The sequence below is a fragment of the Fomitopsis serialis genome (assembly GCF_022376445.1).
Source record: "Fomitopsis serialis strain Sig1Antser10 chromosome Unknown B0H18scaffold_5, whole genome shotgun sequence".
NCBI lineage: Eukaryota > Fungi > Basidiomycota > Agaricomycetes > Polyporales > Fomitopsidaceae > Fomitopsis > Fomitopsis serialis.
The window spans coordinates 421661-438032 of NW_025954965.1; the positions used below are offsets into that span (position 1 = coordinate 421661).

A 16372-nucleotide genomic window follows, 5' to 3' on the forward strand; every position below is an offset into this window, starting at 1 on the left:
GTCATGTGATCGCGAGTGAGCCCAGGACCCCATCGAAGGGCGATGCCATTGGGGACTGGCTCAGCCTCGCCGCGCCGCAATTGGCAGCATACAGTCCGAGAGCATACACCATACGTATGGCTTCCCTAGCGATCCGTGCTCTTGACTACTCCCACTCTCGACGCGCCCCGCTTGCGAGCTCGCTTCGAGTCTTACCTCTGACAACTCCTCATACCGACTGCGAGGACTAGCTTGCATATATAGGTCGCGAGGCACGCACCATGATGTCTCCAGACTTCCTCTATGCTTTTGCTATGTTTCTGTGGAGGTCGGCAATAACCATCTTCTTTCGCGAGGTCAGACCCAGGGGTGCATTCCACATCCCTCAGGAGGGACCTGTGATATTCGTCGCTGCCCCGCATACCAACCAAGTACGCCCAGCGTAGGATTTACGCACAACCACTGACATATTGAGAAGTTCGTAGACATGGTGCTTGCTCTTGAAGTATGGCGCGAAACCAGGCGAAAGGTGCAGTTTCTGGTGGCTGCTAAGAGCATGAAGCAGCGGGTCATCGGCTTCTTTGCGAGGATGGTATCAAGCAGTGAGTGGTATCTCTGTCTGCCCTCCCAACTCCTGTAATCCAACGGGGCATTTCAATCAGTCCCGGTAGTTCGCGCGGGAGATGAAGCGAAGCCAGCGACAGGCTGCATCTCACTGTCCGAAGAAGATCCATGCCTCGTCATAGGTCATAATACGGCTTTCACAAAAGAGCTCAGCCCACGGATGCAGATCATGCTCCCCAAGTCAGTCAATGCGCCTCTCGCTGAGGTTCTCGAAGTCATCTCCGATACGAAACTGAAGATCAAGAAGGAGTTTGGCGGAGACGGTGGTGGCAAGAGCACGCTGAAGATTCGCCAGAAGGTGTCGGAGCTCCAAGCTGAGGGCCAGCCAGGGTTGGACTTCAAGAAGATACCTCACATCGACCAACAGGACATGTACCACCACGTCTACCAGTGTCTTACTGAAGGCGGCTGCATTGGCATCTTTCCGGAAGGCACGTCTTTCACAATGTTGAATCCATTGGATATGCGTCGGCTCATTGACATCTGCGCAATTCTAGGTGGAAGCCATGACCGTGCCGACTTGCTACCCCTCAAGGCTGGGGTGTCCCTGATGGCGCTAGGTGCAATGGCTAACAATCCGAGCCTGAAGGTCAAGATAGTGCCCGTTGGGCTGTCCTACTTCCATCCCCACCGATTCCGCTCTAGAGTCGTCGTCGAGTTCGGAACTGCGTTCGACGTCCCCGAGGAGCTCGTCGCACTGTACACGGAAGGAGGTGCAGAGAAGCGGCAAGCTGTCAGCCAGCTCCTCGGCCTAATTTACGACGCCCTGAAGATCGTGACGGTCAGAGCTCCTGACTACGACACGTTGATGGTACCTTTCTTGCGTGAACCCGCCAGGCAGGGTCATACTGATAACGCATACAGCTTTGCCAAGCAGCGCGACGCTTGTATGAAATGCCAGGACAGCATACGGGTCTGGGACAGGTCGTCGAGCTGAACCGGCGCTTCCTTGAGGGCTATTTGCACTTCAAAGATGAGCCCAAGGTCAGACAGCTGCGCGCTGACGTGCTCAAGTACAATCGCATGGTCCGGGATCTAGGTCTACGCGATCACCAGGTCGGTTCATACGTTGCCTACTAGTTGCCTTTGGTAGATTGATTGGCATTGGCATTGGCAGGTTCCACGGGCACAAAAGGCCAGCTGGCATACCCTCGGATTACTCATCTACCGCCTAGGTTTGCTGGAATTCTGGAGCGTGTTGGCTCTCCCCGGCGTTATTCTCAACGCACCGATCTTCCTCGCTGCCTCAGCGATGTCTCGGAAGAAAGCCAGGGGTAAGTCCTCCGCCCTCGACTAAACTGCCGTTCCCTCAAGTACGATTCAGAGGCGCTTGCCGGTTCTGTGGTCAAAATCTCGGGCAGAGACGTCATGGCGACATGGAAGATCCTCATCTCACTTGGACTGGCCCCGATATTGTACGGCTTTTATGCCTTCCTTGCGACCATGATCGCCGTCAGAGCCGGTGTGCCGTTCAAATGGCGGATCTACACACCGATCGTGTCATGTCCGTTCTGCCTTGGGTTGCATACGCCGCACTCAAGTTTGGAGAAGCCGGTGTGGACGTCCTGAAGTGAGTGTGTTCTTTCCTCTTTGGTGTCATCAGGGTTGACGCTGCTGGAAGATCGCTGCCTCCGCTGATCGTCACGTTGATTCCTGGCCAATCGCACTCACTCGACCGGCTCAAGGCGATGCGTGTGCAAGTAACCGACGAATTGATAGAGATTGTAAATGAGTTTGCACCCAAGCTATACGAGATTTCGACGAGGTAAGCTTTATGATGCATGGGCATGGTCTCCCTATATGAACGATGAGTAGCGCCGCAATCTGGTACCATCTGTAAGCCGGCCTGGACTCTCCCGCCGCAGGAGTGGTAATGCTCCGTCGCGGGCACAGGGCACCTTGCTCGTGCACCCAATGGTAAGCCACTTCGATGCATAGCGACCGCTCTCCCTGATGGCTAGCACCTCGCAGACCTGGCTAGACGAACATCTCTTTGGCTGGACACCAAGCCCATCGCCGGGTAGCGCTTGGTCAGGGGGGAGCCAAGACGTGAGCCGCTCGCCCTCAGAGGACGGGGAAACCGACGACGATGCCCACGAGCATGGCGACTACGATGACGTCCTCGGCTACCTCGAACAGCGAGGAGCAGAGGTCTCAAGGCCACGTTCAAGCGAACGAAAGGGGTCCTACGCCGATTTGCAGCGGCTCCGGAATGAGTCGCGCGAGCGGCTGAATGGGGCAGCTCTATCTTCTGCACGGTCAGACGAGGCCGATGGCATTGAGATACGCAAACGGGCCAATAGAGCAGGGGAATTTGGTGCACCTTCTTGAGTGGCCCAGACCCAGGACTCTTGCGAGTCGCCGCAGATGGCCAGGATGATACATCCTTAGTGTATTGCATAGCGTACTAGTAGCCAACGATTTGTCTCAAATTCCCCAACGCTGAAATCACCAGTTACGCAGGTAGGGAACAGCGTTCGGCCGCAAAGGTCCGCAGCCTGATCTTGGTTGTTTCTGAACCAGCGACGATTACCAAAACGGGATCGCGCGAAGAGAGTCAGACGCGCGGCTGCGGCGGTCCATTGCGGAGGGGTGTCTGTGCAAAGACGCCTTTACTACGTACCTCCTCCATTGCCCTCCATGAGCACAGCGACCCCTTGCCAGAGCAGCAACTGCCCCAATGGGCGCCCCCCTTCGAAGTTGGAGTGTCCGACATGCCACAAGTGAGCGACCAGCCGCAGTTTCGGGTCAAGTTCTGTGTCCGAACTGACTATTCTCAGGTTGGGTATCAAAGGATCCTTCTTCTGCGGACAAGAATGTTTTAAGGCGGGATGTGAGTGAACTTACGTATTGTTGACTAAATGTCCGATGACGGATCTCCGATTCGGGTGTAGGGGTGAGTGGTAAACGGCCTGAATGCATGTGGCGGCACTTACAGCAATACACTCAGAAAACACATAAATTGATCCACGATCTCGCTACACCGAAACAACCGCTCCTGGACGATCCGAACATCAACAAAGGTCCATCTACCAAAAATTCACCGCTGCGCCAGAACTGACGTTCGCTTCTGAATGCTTCCCTAGATGGCACCTTCAATCCGTTCGGCAATTTCAAGTTTACGGGACCACTGCGTCCGGTGTATCCATTGTCCCCCACACGAACAGTCCTGAACACATCCCAAGACCGGATTATGCTGAAGATGGTAGGATTGTCACTAAAATGTTCCGTGAGGTGAAGACCACGATGTGAGCTTGCCTTACCGATGCGCCTTCTCTACAGGTCAGCCCACCTCGGAAAGCAGACGTGCCGGGCAGCCCCCAAAATCCTCTCAAAGAGGAGCAAGAGAAGATGCGGACCGTCTGTAGAGTGAGTTCGCCAGCAGGTCGTCGATTTCCTGCTTGACCGCCGCGTCACTAGTTAGGCCGAGAGATTCTGGACATCGCTGGCGCGAGTATACGACCTGGTATCACGACCGACGAGATCGACGAGATCGTTCACAATGAGACTATCAAACGCAATGCGTACCCGTCTACTCTGAACTATCGCGGTTACCCGAAATCTGTCTGCACGTAGGCCTTGGCAGTTGACATGTTGCTCCATGAACAAACCAACCAATGTGCGTAGGTCCGTCAACGAGACCATCTGCCACGGCATTCCGGACAAGCGCAAACTTCAGGAAGGCGACATCATCAACATCGGTGAGTGGCCGCCCAGTTTGACTCCAGTCCGTAGCTCAACCACGTATCGTCTTTAGATATTTCCCTGTACTACGAGGGTTCGTATGCTGCCCCATCGCAGCTCGCTTGGTGATTGAACGAATGCATAGGCTTCCATGGTGACCTAAACGCGACGTACCCTGTCGGGCGCGTTGACGACGACAGCAAGAAGCTCATGCGCGTCACGCGTGAAGCCCTCGACGAGGCGATCAAAATCTGCAAGCCCGGTGCGCTCTTCCGCGACTTGGGCAAAGTCATGTTCGTACAAGCGCTCCTGGAGGGTCGTCGCTGCATTCTCACTTGAGCTCATTGCTCGCAACAGCGAACCTATCGCCCGTACAAATGGCTGTTCCGTCATTCGCACGTACTGCGGACACGGCATCCATGAAATGTTCCACTGTGCGCCCAACGTCCCCCACTATGCCAAGAACAAGGCCGTCGGCACAATGAAGGCCGGAATGGTGGGTTCAGCTGCCGTTGCCATAGGGAACAACCTGACGGTCTTCGTCCAGGTGTTTACCATTGAACCCATGATCAACCTTGGCACAACTGGGACCTCATCCACTGGCCGGACAACTGGACTGCGACCACTGTTGATGGCAAGCCCAGCGCACAGTTTGAAGAAACGCTGCTGTTCGTCGTTGATTTCTTCAGACTTTGACGGTGCTGACGCCTTTCCAGAATTACCGAAACTGGTGTAGAGGTGCTAACTGCCGGTAAACGAAGAGAAGACTTGTATGGCTAGAAATCGCTTGTTGGTTGGGTTGTACCCCGTTTTCATAGTAGTGTTGTTCATCGGGCCTCTGTCATTACATCCGTCGCCACGAGGATAGTACTGTAAGCAGAGAAACAAGAGCAGCAGAAACGAGAAGGCTAGATGGAGTCCTTGGTCATTGATCTACTTGTCCTTGTGCTCCTTTTTATTCTCCAGCTCGTGATTTATGTCGTCCGTTGCCTCACGGAAGTTCTCATCCCTATCCAGCGCACCGATCCTCTCCACCGGTACCATATCTGACAACGAGGTCTTGCGGGTCCGCGAGCTGGCTCGCTGCCGCATCTGGAGGCCCTCAGCGTCGCCAGCCTCTGTCCCGGTGCTAGCCGCAGCGAACTTGACGCCATTAACACCCGCGCCAATCTTCAGCCGCTGGATATCGGCATAGGAGCTTTGGTGACTACGTCCGGGGCGCGACGACTGAGTACTCCGGCCCTCGAGGTAGCCTAGAACGTTGTCGTAGTCGCCGGTCTCGTCCTCGGATGCGTCTGGACTGGGTGCCCTGCTGATGTCCTGGCTGCGTGTTCCTGACCACGCACTTGTTCCCCGAGACGCACTTCGAGTCCAGCCGAACAGGCGTTCGTCGAGCCAAGTCTAGCGAGACGTCAGATGTGTGCAGTAGAGGGCAGTGCACGGACCGACCATTGGATGTACGAGCAAGTTTCCCTGAGCATCGACGCCACCTGTGCCGCTCTTTCGCCTCCAAATACCCTGTTCACCTGTAGACGGTGGGACACTCGCAGACGGTACCAAAATGCGATTCTAGAGGGTGCGAGGTGGGAGGTTGATGTCATGAATTAAAGGATGTCAACAAAAGCCACAACAAAAGCCACGTACTGCGTCAAAGTCTGTATAGAGCTCCGGACCAAATTCGCGGATCACTTCCGCGAGTTGGTTCGACACTTCGACACGCATTGCCTTCAACTGATTCAGCGAGCGAGACTGGCCAGGTATCGATGCCACTACCAGTGGCCGCAGTGACCTGACATGCAATGGTCAGAATAGTCTACCGACTGGGGAAGTAGACTGACTTCAGAACATCCATGCCAGCTTCCCCGAACTTCAGGGCAGCGTATGCCACGAAAGGCAAGATCACCATGACCAAAATAGGCGTCCAGATCTTCACCTCCAGGGGCGCACCAGCTCTGACGACTATCATGGTGGCCAGGAATGCGTAAAACCCGTAGAGGAGAGGAGTCATCCCCAGTGAGATTAGGACTTTCCATGTCGCTACAACATCTCGGGCAGCAATCTTGACAGTCGAAGCGGCGAGCGCCTCTTTTCCAGCGGTCAGCGGTGAAGACGAATTACGTTGAAGGGCCTGCGACAGTACCTTTGGCCTTCTTCCTTGACATGATTGACGCTGCTAGGAAGATTGGTCCGTTCAAGATGACACCAGGGAGTGCAAGCATCGTCCAAACGAATAAGAGACCCAGGCGATACAGGAGTAGACCCAGTGTCTTCCAACTGGCCCTCTGAGCATGAGGAACCTGTGATAGGAGGTTGTGAGCACACGTTTTGCCTTCCTAGCCAAGGAGCGCACCTGATGGTCTCGCAGGCCGAGATCCCGTACCATGCGGTTGTATTTAGAACGTCGTTGCGCAACTTCTGGACCTTGGGCTCGTCCTTGAAATGTAGGTAACCTTCCAGGAAGCGACGATTGAGTTCTACAACTTGACCGAGTGTCAAATGTTGACCGGGAGTCTTGTACAGACGGCGCGCCGCTTGACAAAGCTACGGCGGGATCTTAGGCTGTGAGCCTGAAAGCGTCCGTGAATACGCACCATCAAAGTCTCGTAGTCCGGGGCCCGGATGGTGACTGTCTTCAGCGCGTCATAGGTATAGTCCAGTAGTTTGCTGACAGCCTCTCGCTTCCGTGCGCCCCCTTCCTTGTACATCTCTACCAACTCCGGGGGGACATCCAGGGCTGTCCCGAATTCAACGACGGCCCTCGACCGGAAGCGATGTGGGTGGAAGTATGACAACCCAACTGGAACTATTCTGACTTTGACATGCGGGTCGTTCGCCATAGCACCTAGTGCCATCAGAGAGACGCCCGCCTTCAGTGGAAGCAGATCGGTACGGTCATGACTCCCGCCTGCCTAGCGCAATCAGCACCTCGCAAAGCGATATAGCGAGTGCAATGAGCCTACATACCCTCAGGGAAAATACCTATGCAGCCGCCTTCTGTGAGACATTGATACACATGATGATACATCTCTTTCTGGTCGACGTGAGGTAGTTTCTTGAAGTCGAAGCCTTGCTTCCCGTCTGCCCGCAGCTCCTTTGTCTTCTCGCGAATTCGGACGGTACCCTTTCCACTCTCTCCTCCGAACTCCTTCTTGATACGGAGCTGTGTATCCGAGATGACCTCCGCGACCTCTGCTACGGCGAAATTAACAGTCTTGGGAAGCATGATTTGCATTTGGGGAGTGAACTCTTCCGTGAAGCGAGTATCGAAACCGATGACAAGACACGGGTCGTCGTCGGAGATCATGACTTGACCGATTCCAGGTTTCGCGTCATCTGCAGCGCGAACAACTGGGACTACACGGAAACGAATTAAACGCCACTAAATCCGGACGCGCCGTGAATGCTTACTGCTTGACATCATCATTGCAAAGAACCCAATAACCTTCCTCTTCATACTCTTTGCCGCAATGAGGAACTGTACTTTCCGCCTCGTCTCTCGGTGGACTTGTAACGTGAGCAATAAGGGGTCAAGGAACTGGCTCGGGCGTGTTAGCCGACACCAGGTTGTTCTGGCAGAGACGTACCTGGTTATGGTGAGGAGCAGCTACGAAGATGACGGGTCCATCGCGAGGGATATGGAATGCACCTCTCGGCCTAATCTCCCGGAAGAATATGGTTACGACAGTTCTCCACAAGGCAAGAGCTACTTCGTATAGCAGGTCTTGCGAGACAGGGAGGGCATCTCTTGAGATAGGCATCGCGGTTTAGATATGTAGTGCTAGGAGATACAATTGCGGTCGTCGTCGTCGTTGTCGAGTCGTTAGTGGAGGAGGGGCTCGAGGAGTAGCAAGGCACTAGACCGCGCACGGGCACATGGGTATGAAGGCGAGACGTATGAAGCGCCCGAATCTACCCGTATTGCGCGTCGTGCATACAGGCTAAGTAGTAGTTGATTCTATTTCATTCTAAATAATCCCAGGTGCGCTACAGACGACAAATACACAATGCATACGGCCCATGCAGGGGTATAGAGCAATGTTACTAAGTACAACCCACTATACGATACTACGATGTCAATATACAGATATGCAAACAACAACTGCGTCCAAACCAAGTCCAAGTAATCCGACCAACCCGAATCAACCTGGTGCGCCACGAGTAAATGTTGTCGGCGTCGATCGACCTTGTGAGGACGAAGTGCTTATGATACTCGTGCGGTTGTACTGGAATAGATCGTGCAGCCTCGATAGCTTTTCTTGTTGCGCCTCTGGCAGTTCAGCTACGCTTGATCGCGGTGGTGACCTGGGGGAACGTTGTTCTGAACGAGTCGGTGACGTCGGTGTTGCGATACGCGAGGTCTCCGACGCCGGGGGGTCTGCAGTACCAATGGTCATGAGGCCTAGATGCTCATGGGAGGCATGCGATTCGTGCATACCTGAACTGGAACCCGTGCTCTGCGGCCGTTCTCGACCATTGGACTCCAATTCTGACACAGCGACATCATCAGTGATAACTGGGTACGACCTGGTTGAACCTACTCACTGGAGAGCGTATTTGCTACAGCAACAGTCCTCTCCTGGTCTTCTGCAGCACGACTGGCGAGAGCTCTCGTAATGTACTTGCGGAACGCAGGACCCGTGGATTCAAGAATTTTGTCTACCTTTGTCTGCTTCTGTGGGTAGGCCTTCAGGAACTGATGTAGCTCCGTGATTCCTTCCTTGTGCATGGCGCCGGTCGTCTCACTAGAGATGTGCTGGATGATGACGTTCAGTTGTTCGTCGGGGTCGGGTTCAGATACAGCTACACCGTCTCCGTTCGTGGACGACACGCTGTGGCTTCGAGCATGACTTGAGGATGAGGGGGCGCGGGGGTCGGATACGACCGACGATGTCCCGGGTGAGATTGGTCGACTCAGCGCTGGGGAAGTGTGCCCCAACACATCTTCTCGGAGATTATTCGGCTTGACCGGGAGCTCTGCTGAGGTTCGAGTGGAAGAGTTGAGGATGCGGTAAACATAAGGATAGACGATGGTCGCTGAGGGGTCGTCGAAGGATGCGGATAGCATGTCGTATACCTCATCCCCGTAGTGAGCTGGCGAAGAGACATCAGCTTCAGCCAGCTAAAGCGGCCAACTAGACCTACCGACGACGTGCTGGATGATGACCTTGATTGTACGCAGAGGCATATCACCGCAAGGTACCTTGTTGGTAGCTCTCGCGCGCCATTCATTGGGAGGGACAGACTGTAAGAAATGCTCTATGGCGGGAAATAGTTCGACGGGATCGAGCAATTGCTTCTCCAGGTCCTGAGGAATGTTCCGGGCCAACTTCCAAACACATTTCAACACAAGCTCGGCGACCTTGGCTTCTTGTGAGTCGAGTGAGGTTCCGTTCATCGTGAATGGTTTGACGATCTGAAGAAGCAGTGCAAAGAGTGCACTGCAGGATCACATAAATGGGCTGACATAGGCTGACAGGCTGCGGCACTCACCGGAAAATGGACATCTTACGGCCAGTCGCAAATAAGCGCAAGATAATCATGTTGATGAAGCGCGATAGGTCCTTCACTCTGTTGTCTGGGCTATTGTCTGTCTGGAGTAGCCGGAGCGTCAACTCTTCGAGCAAAGACGTCAAGATGTCCACCGTCAATGACTCCGCGAGGAACTGGTGATCGCAGAATGCGTTGAGAGTCTGGATGAGGTGCTTGGCCAGCCGGAAGTTCTCCTGGATAGTGATGTCGTCAGGCCTCTCGAATACGTGAGCCATCTGCAAGGTGATTGTCTCGATGAGACCCTCCGTATGCTCGGCAAGTTCTCGATAAGCCGGTGATGATGGTCCTTCCTCTGGTCCAATCTCGAGCACTTTCTGGATCTTCTTCAACGCGTCAACACTACGAGTCGGGTCGTTACTCAGTATACTCGAGATCACCACCGTGATGTCGTCAGCACTACGCGGATCCTCCATGCTGTCGACGCTAGCTAAAGCTTCTGCTGCGTGATGATTGCCATTGACAGGTTTGGGCACGGATACTTCGTCATAAGCGATCTCATCAGGTGGTGGGGCAGCGACAGAGCGAGGTTGCGGTATACCATTGAGGCGCGATTTCGGCTGACCGAGTCGGGAAGGCATCTGGCTTTTGGGACGACCAATACCAGTTGGCGATGACGGACCCGGCATCTGTGAGGCCCCAGGGAGCTTCGAGAATTTGGTAGATAAAGTAGGGCTAGCCAGTCCAGGAGAAGCAGACCTGACTGTTCCTGCAGGAGAGGCAGGACGACCCAAACGCGACGCGGGGATGGAAGGGCTTCCAGCTCTGGGAATACCTCCTATGCGAGAAGACGACGCAATTCCAGGAGCAGGAGAACCGGATCTCGGAATACCTGTCTGCAGACGGGAGGCATGAGTCGCTATTGCAGGTCCGTCCGTCTTTTCCGGGGTGCCCAAGCCGGAGACACGGCGCAGACGTTCCTCAAGCTGCGTCTTATCCTTTGGTGACAGGTGGCCAACATAACCCCAGATCGGTTCTCCGACGAGGACGTAAGCTTCGCTTTACGTGCGGGGCAAATTAGTGAGCGCAGATTCAGTCAGCGGGGAAGAGACACACCTCAGAATTGCAAGGGCTGACTTGCGAACCTGAGGGTCTTTATCCGATATTGTAGAAGCGATTACAGGGAACGCCTTCGGAGGATCACAAGCGGCAATTCCAAATTTCTTCAATACGCCAGCGAGTTCATCAAGAGTGCCTTGACGTGTCTTTGCAACCTTCGATTTCAACCCGTGTTCGAGGAGAAGGGCGAACACGCGGCTGAAGGAAAAGACTCTGGGCAACAATTGGACAATTTGCGCTACGTGCGCACGGACAGGCTCTCGCGCGTCACCGAGCTGTCATAAAGATGTAGCAGCAATTCGGAAGTGAATATCGACGGCGTACCTTGTGGATAATGGTCGGGACGAAGCAAAGGGCTTCAGGGTCACCAATTTGATAATCGACACTCTGGAAGAACCCTATGATTGCATCCACGACATCGAGACACTTTTGCACCAGGTTGGACTGAGGTTCATGCGCCTTGATGGAAACGTACTTCAACGCAAGGTCAGAGTTCGCCAGGCAGATCCTCTGTAATGACTCCAAAGGGAAGCCGGGCTTCTCTTCGCCACCCTGCACAGAGCTGTAGAAGTCATAAAGAACGGTCAAGCCGGATACATGGTCGTTGACTGCGTTGTGATCACGGCTGAAAAGGAGAGACAGAAGCTCCTTCGAGGCGTGAGGTTCCATTTGATGCTGCAAAAGTTCCGCTGAGTCTTTCCTCGTAGGTCCTGATTCATTGATCCATTTCTGCGCGTCTTTGGCCAGTCGTAATCTCTTCGCTTCGGTATGGTCTCCCATCAGTGGAGGCGTGTATGCCGCTATGACTGGCTGTGTAGACGCTCTTGCGGGTCCGTTCAGCGTAGTACCGGGGCGCTTCAATCCAGTCCCTGCCTTGCTCGTGAGGCGTGACGACATGCTATCTGGTGTCTCCGAGCGAGACTCGGGGCGAGCGATGGTACCTTGAGGCAGTTTCCGACGTACGCCGCCTCCTAATTTACTTGGAGGTGCAATCTTCGGCGCAGGATCTTGGGGCGGGGGAGATGGGGAGACAGCAGGCTCCACCGACGGCGGCGCTCTCGCTTGCGTAGTGGCCTTGACAGCGGCGGGAGCCTTTGCGGGAGGGGCTGCAGGGGCCGCAGGAGCTGTCGCTCTCGCCGCCTGAATGAGGGGCGCGACAGAAGACCTTGAAGCAGGCTTGAGCGAGTTCGTCTGACTCATCACGTAGTCATAACCGCGGAGGCGACGAGTGTGGGCAACAGAGCTTGGGCACCCTTCCTGACATCGGCGCTCCGATCTTCGAGACAAGCAATGACAGGCGCGACCCAGCTGGTTAGATCAAGTCCGGGACTAAGCGGATGCTCCTTGAACCACTCCGCGAGCCAGTGGAGTAATGAAGACCTTTGCAAGGGGTTCTGCGCTTCTAGGGCGGTAGTCAGTCCAGGGACCATAGAGTCGACGCCCTCGCACGCAGTAGCAATGGAATTGAGCGTCTGGACGGCAGCAGCACGGATGGGGGCCTTCTGGTCGGACAGGACTGTCGCGACAGGGAGAGCATACAAGCGCGTATACTTCTCGAAGGGCTTGCCCATCCCAACCGCGACACGGGATACGACGTCCAAGGCCAGAGTCTGGACAGCCTTGTTGCTGTCGGTGACACGAGCCTTCAAGACTTGGCCAATCTCGCCTGACAGACGGAGTGAGTTTATACTGAAACGCCTTACATGCAGATGACGACCACGTACCCATGTTTGGTTTCAGTCGCTTGTTCGAACCCTGGTCTAGTATGGCTTGTAGAGTCTCCAAAGCCTCCTTCTTGGTCTTCCACGGATCACTCTTAGCATCGGCAAGGATGGTGGTACCTCTGAGAAGACTATCGATCTCGACCCGGGGGAACAGGTCGTCGAGAGCATCTCCCCCGGCGCCCGCGCTCTTACCCGGTGCACTAGCTGACACCTCGGCAACGTCTGCTGAAGTCCGGGTTGGTTGCGGCGGCGGTGTGCCTTCGACCTTGTCAAATTCACTCATGATGGTGGTCAGCAACTGCGGATTCAAATCTTCAACCAGGTCCTTGATAGCTGAAACGAGCATGAGCACGCAGGCTTGACCAAAGGAAGGTACAACTTACAGGGGCCCGCGAACAGCTTGACAGTCACAAGTGTCTTCGTCGCGCTCGTTCTGACGGCAGCATTTGAGTTCTTCAAGGCGCTCTTGAGGAATTCGATGAGACTGCGCAACGACAAACTGGCGATGCCGAACTCGGTCAGGCCTGGTCGATCCACCCGACAGCATCGGCTAGTACTTTCGGAGCCTTCTGTTTTGACAAGGGTTCATACGCTGGACCCAGAATTGGAATACGGGAAAAGCGTAGACGGAAGATAAAAACGTACCATGTCCAAGGACAAACTGCAGCGACGTCTTCTCAGCGCATAGCAGGAGGGTCTCGCCAGCCGGTTTCTTCAGCTTCGCATCACCCATTTCTCAGAAAGGTGACCGACGCAGAGTGCAACCGACGATCTGCCGAACGACGGGCAGCTCTCCGCGAGAATGCTGAGTATACCGTACAGCTTCGCCGATACCTAATACCAATGATGTCAGGCAGGATGCGCAATATCACGGCATCATATACTGACCTGGAAATTCTTCTCGTTCCAACCTTTCTTCCCCAGGAAACGCACGACGACCTCAGCATCAAGCTCGGGAGCAGCGCCCTCCACCCAGCCTGTCATCTCTTCGAGAGCGGCCAGTCGCACCTTCCAGTTGGAGTCCCCGAAGTCAGTGGCGAACTGGGCCGGAATAACCTCCGCAGCGAGGGCCTCCGCGTCTTCTGGTGTGTGCTTGAATTTGAAAGTATCCAGAGCACCTGGAGCCGCTGCGGGTGCAGCCTTCGCCGACTTGCCGCCCGCTGCTGCCGGGGGTAGCTTCTTCACAGCGACGCTTGATGCAGCAGAAGGAGCACCGCCCGCGTCCGCAGCTGGGGCTTTCTTCGCCTGAATATAACGCAATCAATGTGGTTCTAAACTCGATTCACCATGAGACTCACCAGTAATCGGGCAGGAAATTTCTTGGGCGGCTTGTTCTCGGCCGACGCCAATACGTCGTCTTCAGCCGCCGCAGGCGGCGAGGCAGCGGTAGGTGCTGGCTTGGATGCTTCGGCTTTCTTCACTGGCGCCGATGCCTTCTTCGGAGGCTCTTTCGCAGCTGGCGGAGGGGCTCTGGGTGCAGGGCCGCCGGCCTTGGCTTTGACTGTAGCTTTCTCGAAAGCTTCCTTCACCTTTGCTTTGCGGACGTCGGCGAGGCTCTCCATGAGAGCGTTGAGCGGCCGCTCGCCAACCATCTTCATCAGCGTTCCGAGACACGAAGCAGCTTCATTGCGAGCTCCCTCGACGGAGTCCTCAAGTAAGGGTGCGAGGGCATCAGATACAGATTTGACTTGTGCTGGGGGGATGGAGTGGGAGACGTGGAAAGACACCGTGCGAGAAACTTGAGAGTGCCTTCTTTGACCTGAGGATTCTTTGAGCTCAGAGAAGGCAAGATGTCTGGGATGATATCTGTTAAGGTAGTCTGAGACCTCAGTGTGAGCAACTTATCAGAGCTATGATAGAGATGCCGTAACGTACCGTCACGAAGACAGCATCTAACGCATTTCCGATAGCATCCGTAACGGACGCTTTCCTCTCCTTCATTCGCTCGAGCATCGGCGGTACGATGGCCTCCCTGAACCGCCCGAACGGCGTCATCACACCCTTCGCGAGGCGTTCTATACATCCCGCAGCAGCCGTCACACATATGACGTTCGCGTCTTTCTGGACGCAGGTCGCGAGCCGTTTAGCAAGGTCGCCGAGTTCGCCAGCGTCTTTAATGCGTTGTGTGGCGTTAAGAAGAGCAAGTAGCTCGTCCAAGACCTCCTTGCGATCCTTCCACTTGGAGGACGTGAGTCTCGTCATGTCTTGGGGCAGCTTCGAGACGATGTCAACCTCCTCCGCAAACATACGCGGATCATCGGGACCTCCTCTGTCATACTCGTGAGTGCTGCCCGAATACGCTTCAAACTGGGAACGCACCCTCTACTGGACCGCCTCCGTATCGTCAACTCCCGCCGCGGCGTTTGCTTCTGCCTCGCGCGCAGCTGCCCTCGTCATCCGCTCCGGCTTCAGACTACCCTTTCCTTTCCCCTCCTTGTCCAGCTCTTCAAATGCTTCCTTCAGCTCCTTCACTTGTACGGGCTTCAAATCCGCTAGCCATGACTCAATACCAAGTCCGATGTACTGGTAGAAAATGTGGGTGAGCTGAGTTCCTTCGGAACGGACGGTTTTGTCGGTGTGTGCGAAGATCTTTGGCAGGGCTTTCATAATGGGGCCCGGAGGAGTTACAGACACTCCGAAGACTCTATTCGCAACGTATTATGACCGAATGGCGCACTTCCTACTAGAACGACCACTTACCGCACTATTGCCTTCAATGCGGCGACACATCCTGCCACGGTCTTTGGCTGCTTTGCTCCCAGACCAGGAAGGATGTCAGCCTGGAGAGCTGTGAGTAGTTGTGACGGACGCAGAGACCGCAAGACTCACCACAACACCCGCCCCTCCATTCTCAACCTCCACATATTGAAGCACTAGTTCGGCCGCTTGCGCCTTAGTCCCTGCTCGTGCGGAACCGAGGCACTTATCAACCAATGCCGGAACTACCACCTCTCGTGTGCGTGCTGCATTCTCGCCCGCGAACTTCACAAAGGCAACGACGCATTCTACGCCCTTCTCCTGCGCGACAGCGTTGGCATCCGTCACAGCCTTCTTGAGGAGTTCCGGGTTGTTTAGATATGGCTTGAAAGCGGGATCGTCGTCGGATGATGTCGTATGGAATGTCTTTACGAGAGCCTCGTATGCGCTGACTCGGGCCTTCCAGTTCTTGTGCGCCAGACGGTCAGGAATAGGGATGGTGCTGAAGTCCTCCTCTTGCGGGGGAGCGCCATCCATGGCTCGTAGGATAGGAACTATAGTCCGAGTAGTGCAAGCAGCTGCTTAAGGATCGTTGTCCCAAACCATCTCAACGCGGTCGGTCACAACTGCTGTGACACGTGACGGAACGTGTATCGGCTAAACGCGTCCACCTCTAAGTACGCGTCATCCCATACCTTCGAATCCGTTCATTTCCCATCGGCGTCCAGTCCTGCTCGTTGGCCTCCCATGAGTATATTTGCATGTTGACGCCACCGCACATCCCGGCACTGCATTAGAGAGACGTGAGAAGAGACCTGTCTGCTGAATAACAAGGTCACTAGGCGTGCTGCCAGTCAGTCGAACCATGTTCCGGCTGCTCACACACCCAGATACTGCATAGCACGCCTGTCAGCGAGGGTAGACGTTTCATGATACACCGTCTGTCTTCAGTGACGACCCACGCCCCGGCTGGCAGACTAGTGCTTGGCTAGGCTCGTCCGAGTGGTGATCCAGACATATCGCACGAGACTTCGGCCAGACGAACGCGTGCATGCAAA

At 55.0% G+C, this 16372-nt stretch overlaps 4 protein-coding genes across 4 annotated transcripts; 2 read left to right on the forward strand and 2 right to left on the reverse strand.

Moving 5' to 3' along the window:
• Positions 1–81: 81 nt before the first annotated feature.
• Positions 82–3071, forward strand: B0H18DRAFT_978214 (uncharacterized protein). Its single transcript, XM_048044306.1, has 11 exons — positions 82–410; positions 458–581; positions 642–1034; positions 1101–1414; positions 1468–1659; positions 1721–1877; positions 1928–2100; positions 2145–2173; positions 2225–2368; positions 2445–2520; positions 2575–3071. The coding sequence occupies exons 1-11, from the start codon at positions 261–263 to the stop codon at positions 2932–2934; spliced, it is 2112 nt and encodes a 703-aa protein (XP_047898635.1). The 5' UTR covers positions 82–260; the 3' UTR covers positions 2935–3071.
• A 172-nt stretch (positions 3072–3243) lies between these two features.
• Positions 3244–5067, forward strand: B0H18DRAFT_1082567 (methionine aminopeptidase; the record flags this gene model as incomplete). Its single annotated transcript, XM_048031550.1, has 15 exons — positions 3244–3326; positions 3384–3436; positions 3498–3499; positions 3554–3626; positions 3690–3753; positions 3789–3808; positions 3886–3909; positions 3941–3972; positions 4024–4175; positions 4231–4304; positions 4361–4381; positions 4433–4580; positions 4645–4783; positions 4835–4914; positions 5004–5067. 15 exons carry the CDS (start codon positions 3244–3246, stop codon positions 5065–5067), a joined length of 1029 nt encoding a protein of 342 aa, XP_047898636.1.
• A 153-nt stretch (positions 5068–5220) lies between these two features.
• On the reverse strand, positions 5221–8045 carry B0H18DRAFT_1114638 (glycerol-3-phosphate O-acyltransferase; the record flags this gene model as incomplete). The annotated part of the gene is made up of 10 exons (XM_048033145.1): positions 5221–5688; positions 5737–5856; positions 5932–6076; positions 6126–6372; positions 6428–6567; positions 6638–6828; positions 6879–7192; positions 7252–7641; positions 7696–7822; positions 7872–8045. The coding sequence occupies 10 exons, from the start codon at positions 8043–8045 to the stop codon at positions 5221–5223; spliced, it is 2316 nt and encodes a 771-aa protein (XP_047898637.1).
• A 181-nt stretch (positions 8046–8226) lies between these two features.
• Positions 8227–15896, reverse strand: B0H18DRAFT_978228 (armadillo-type protein). Its single transcript, XM_048044307.1, has 20 exons — positions 15447–15896; positions 15318–15397; positions 14944–15261; positions 14493–14886; positions 14343–14436; positions 13916–14310; positions 13506–13862; positions 13371–13451; positions 13263–13335; positions 13160–13209; positions 13001–13130; positions 12618–12950; positions 12108–12559; positions 11218–12084; positions 10891–11168; positions 9778–10833; positions 9430–9725; positions 8830–9378; positions 8723–8773; positions 8227–8662 (listed from the first exon to the last, which is right to left on the reverse strand). Exons 1-20 carry the CDS (start codon positions 15849–15851, stop codon positions 8427–8429), a joined length of 6495 nt encoding a protein of 2164 aa, XP_047898638.1. The 5' UTR covers positions 15852–15896; the 3' UTR covers positions 8227–8426.
• Between the last annotated feature and the right edge of the window lie 476 nt (positions 15897–16372).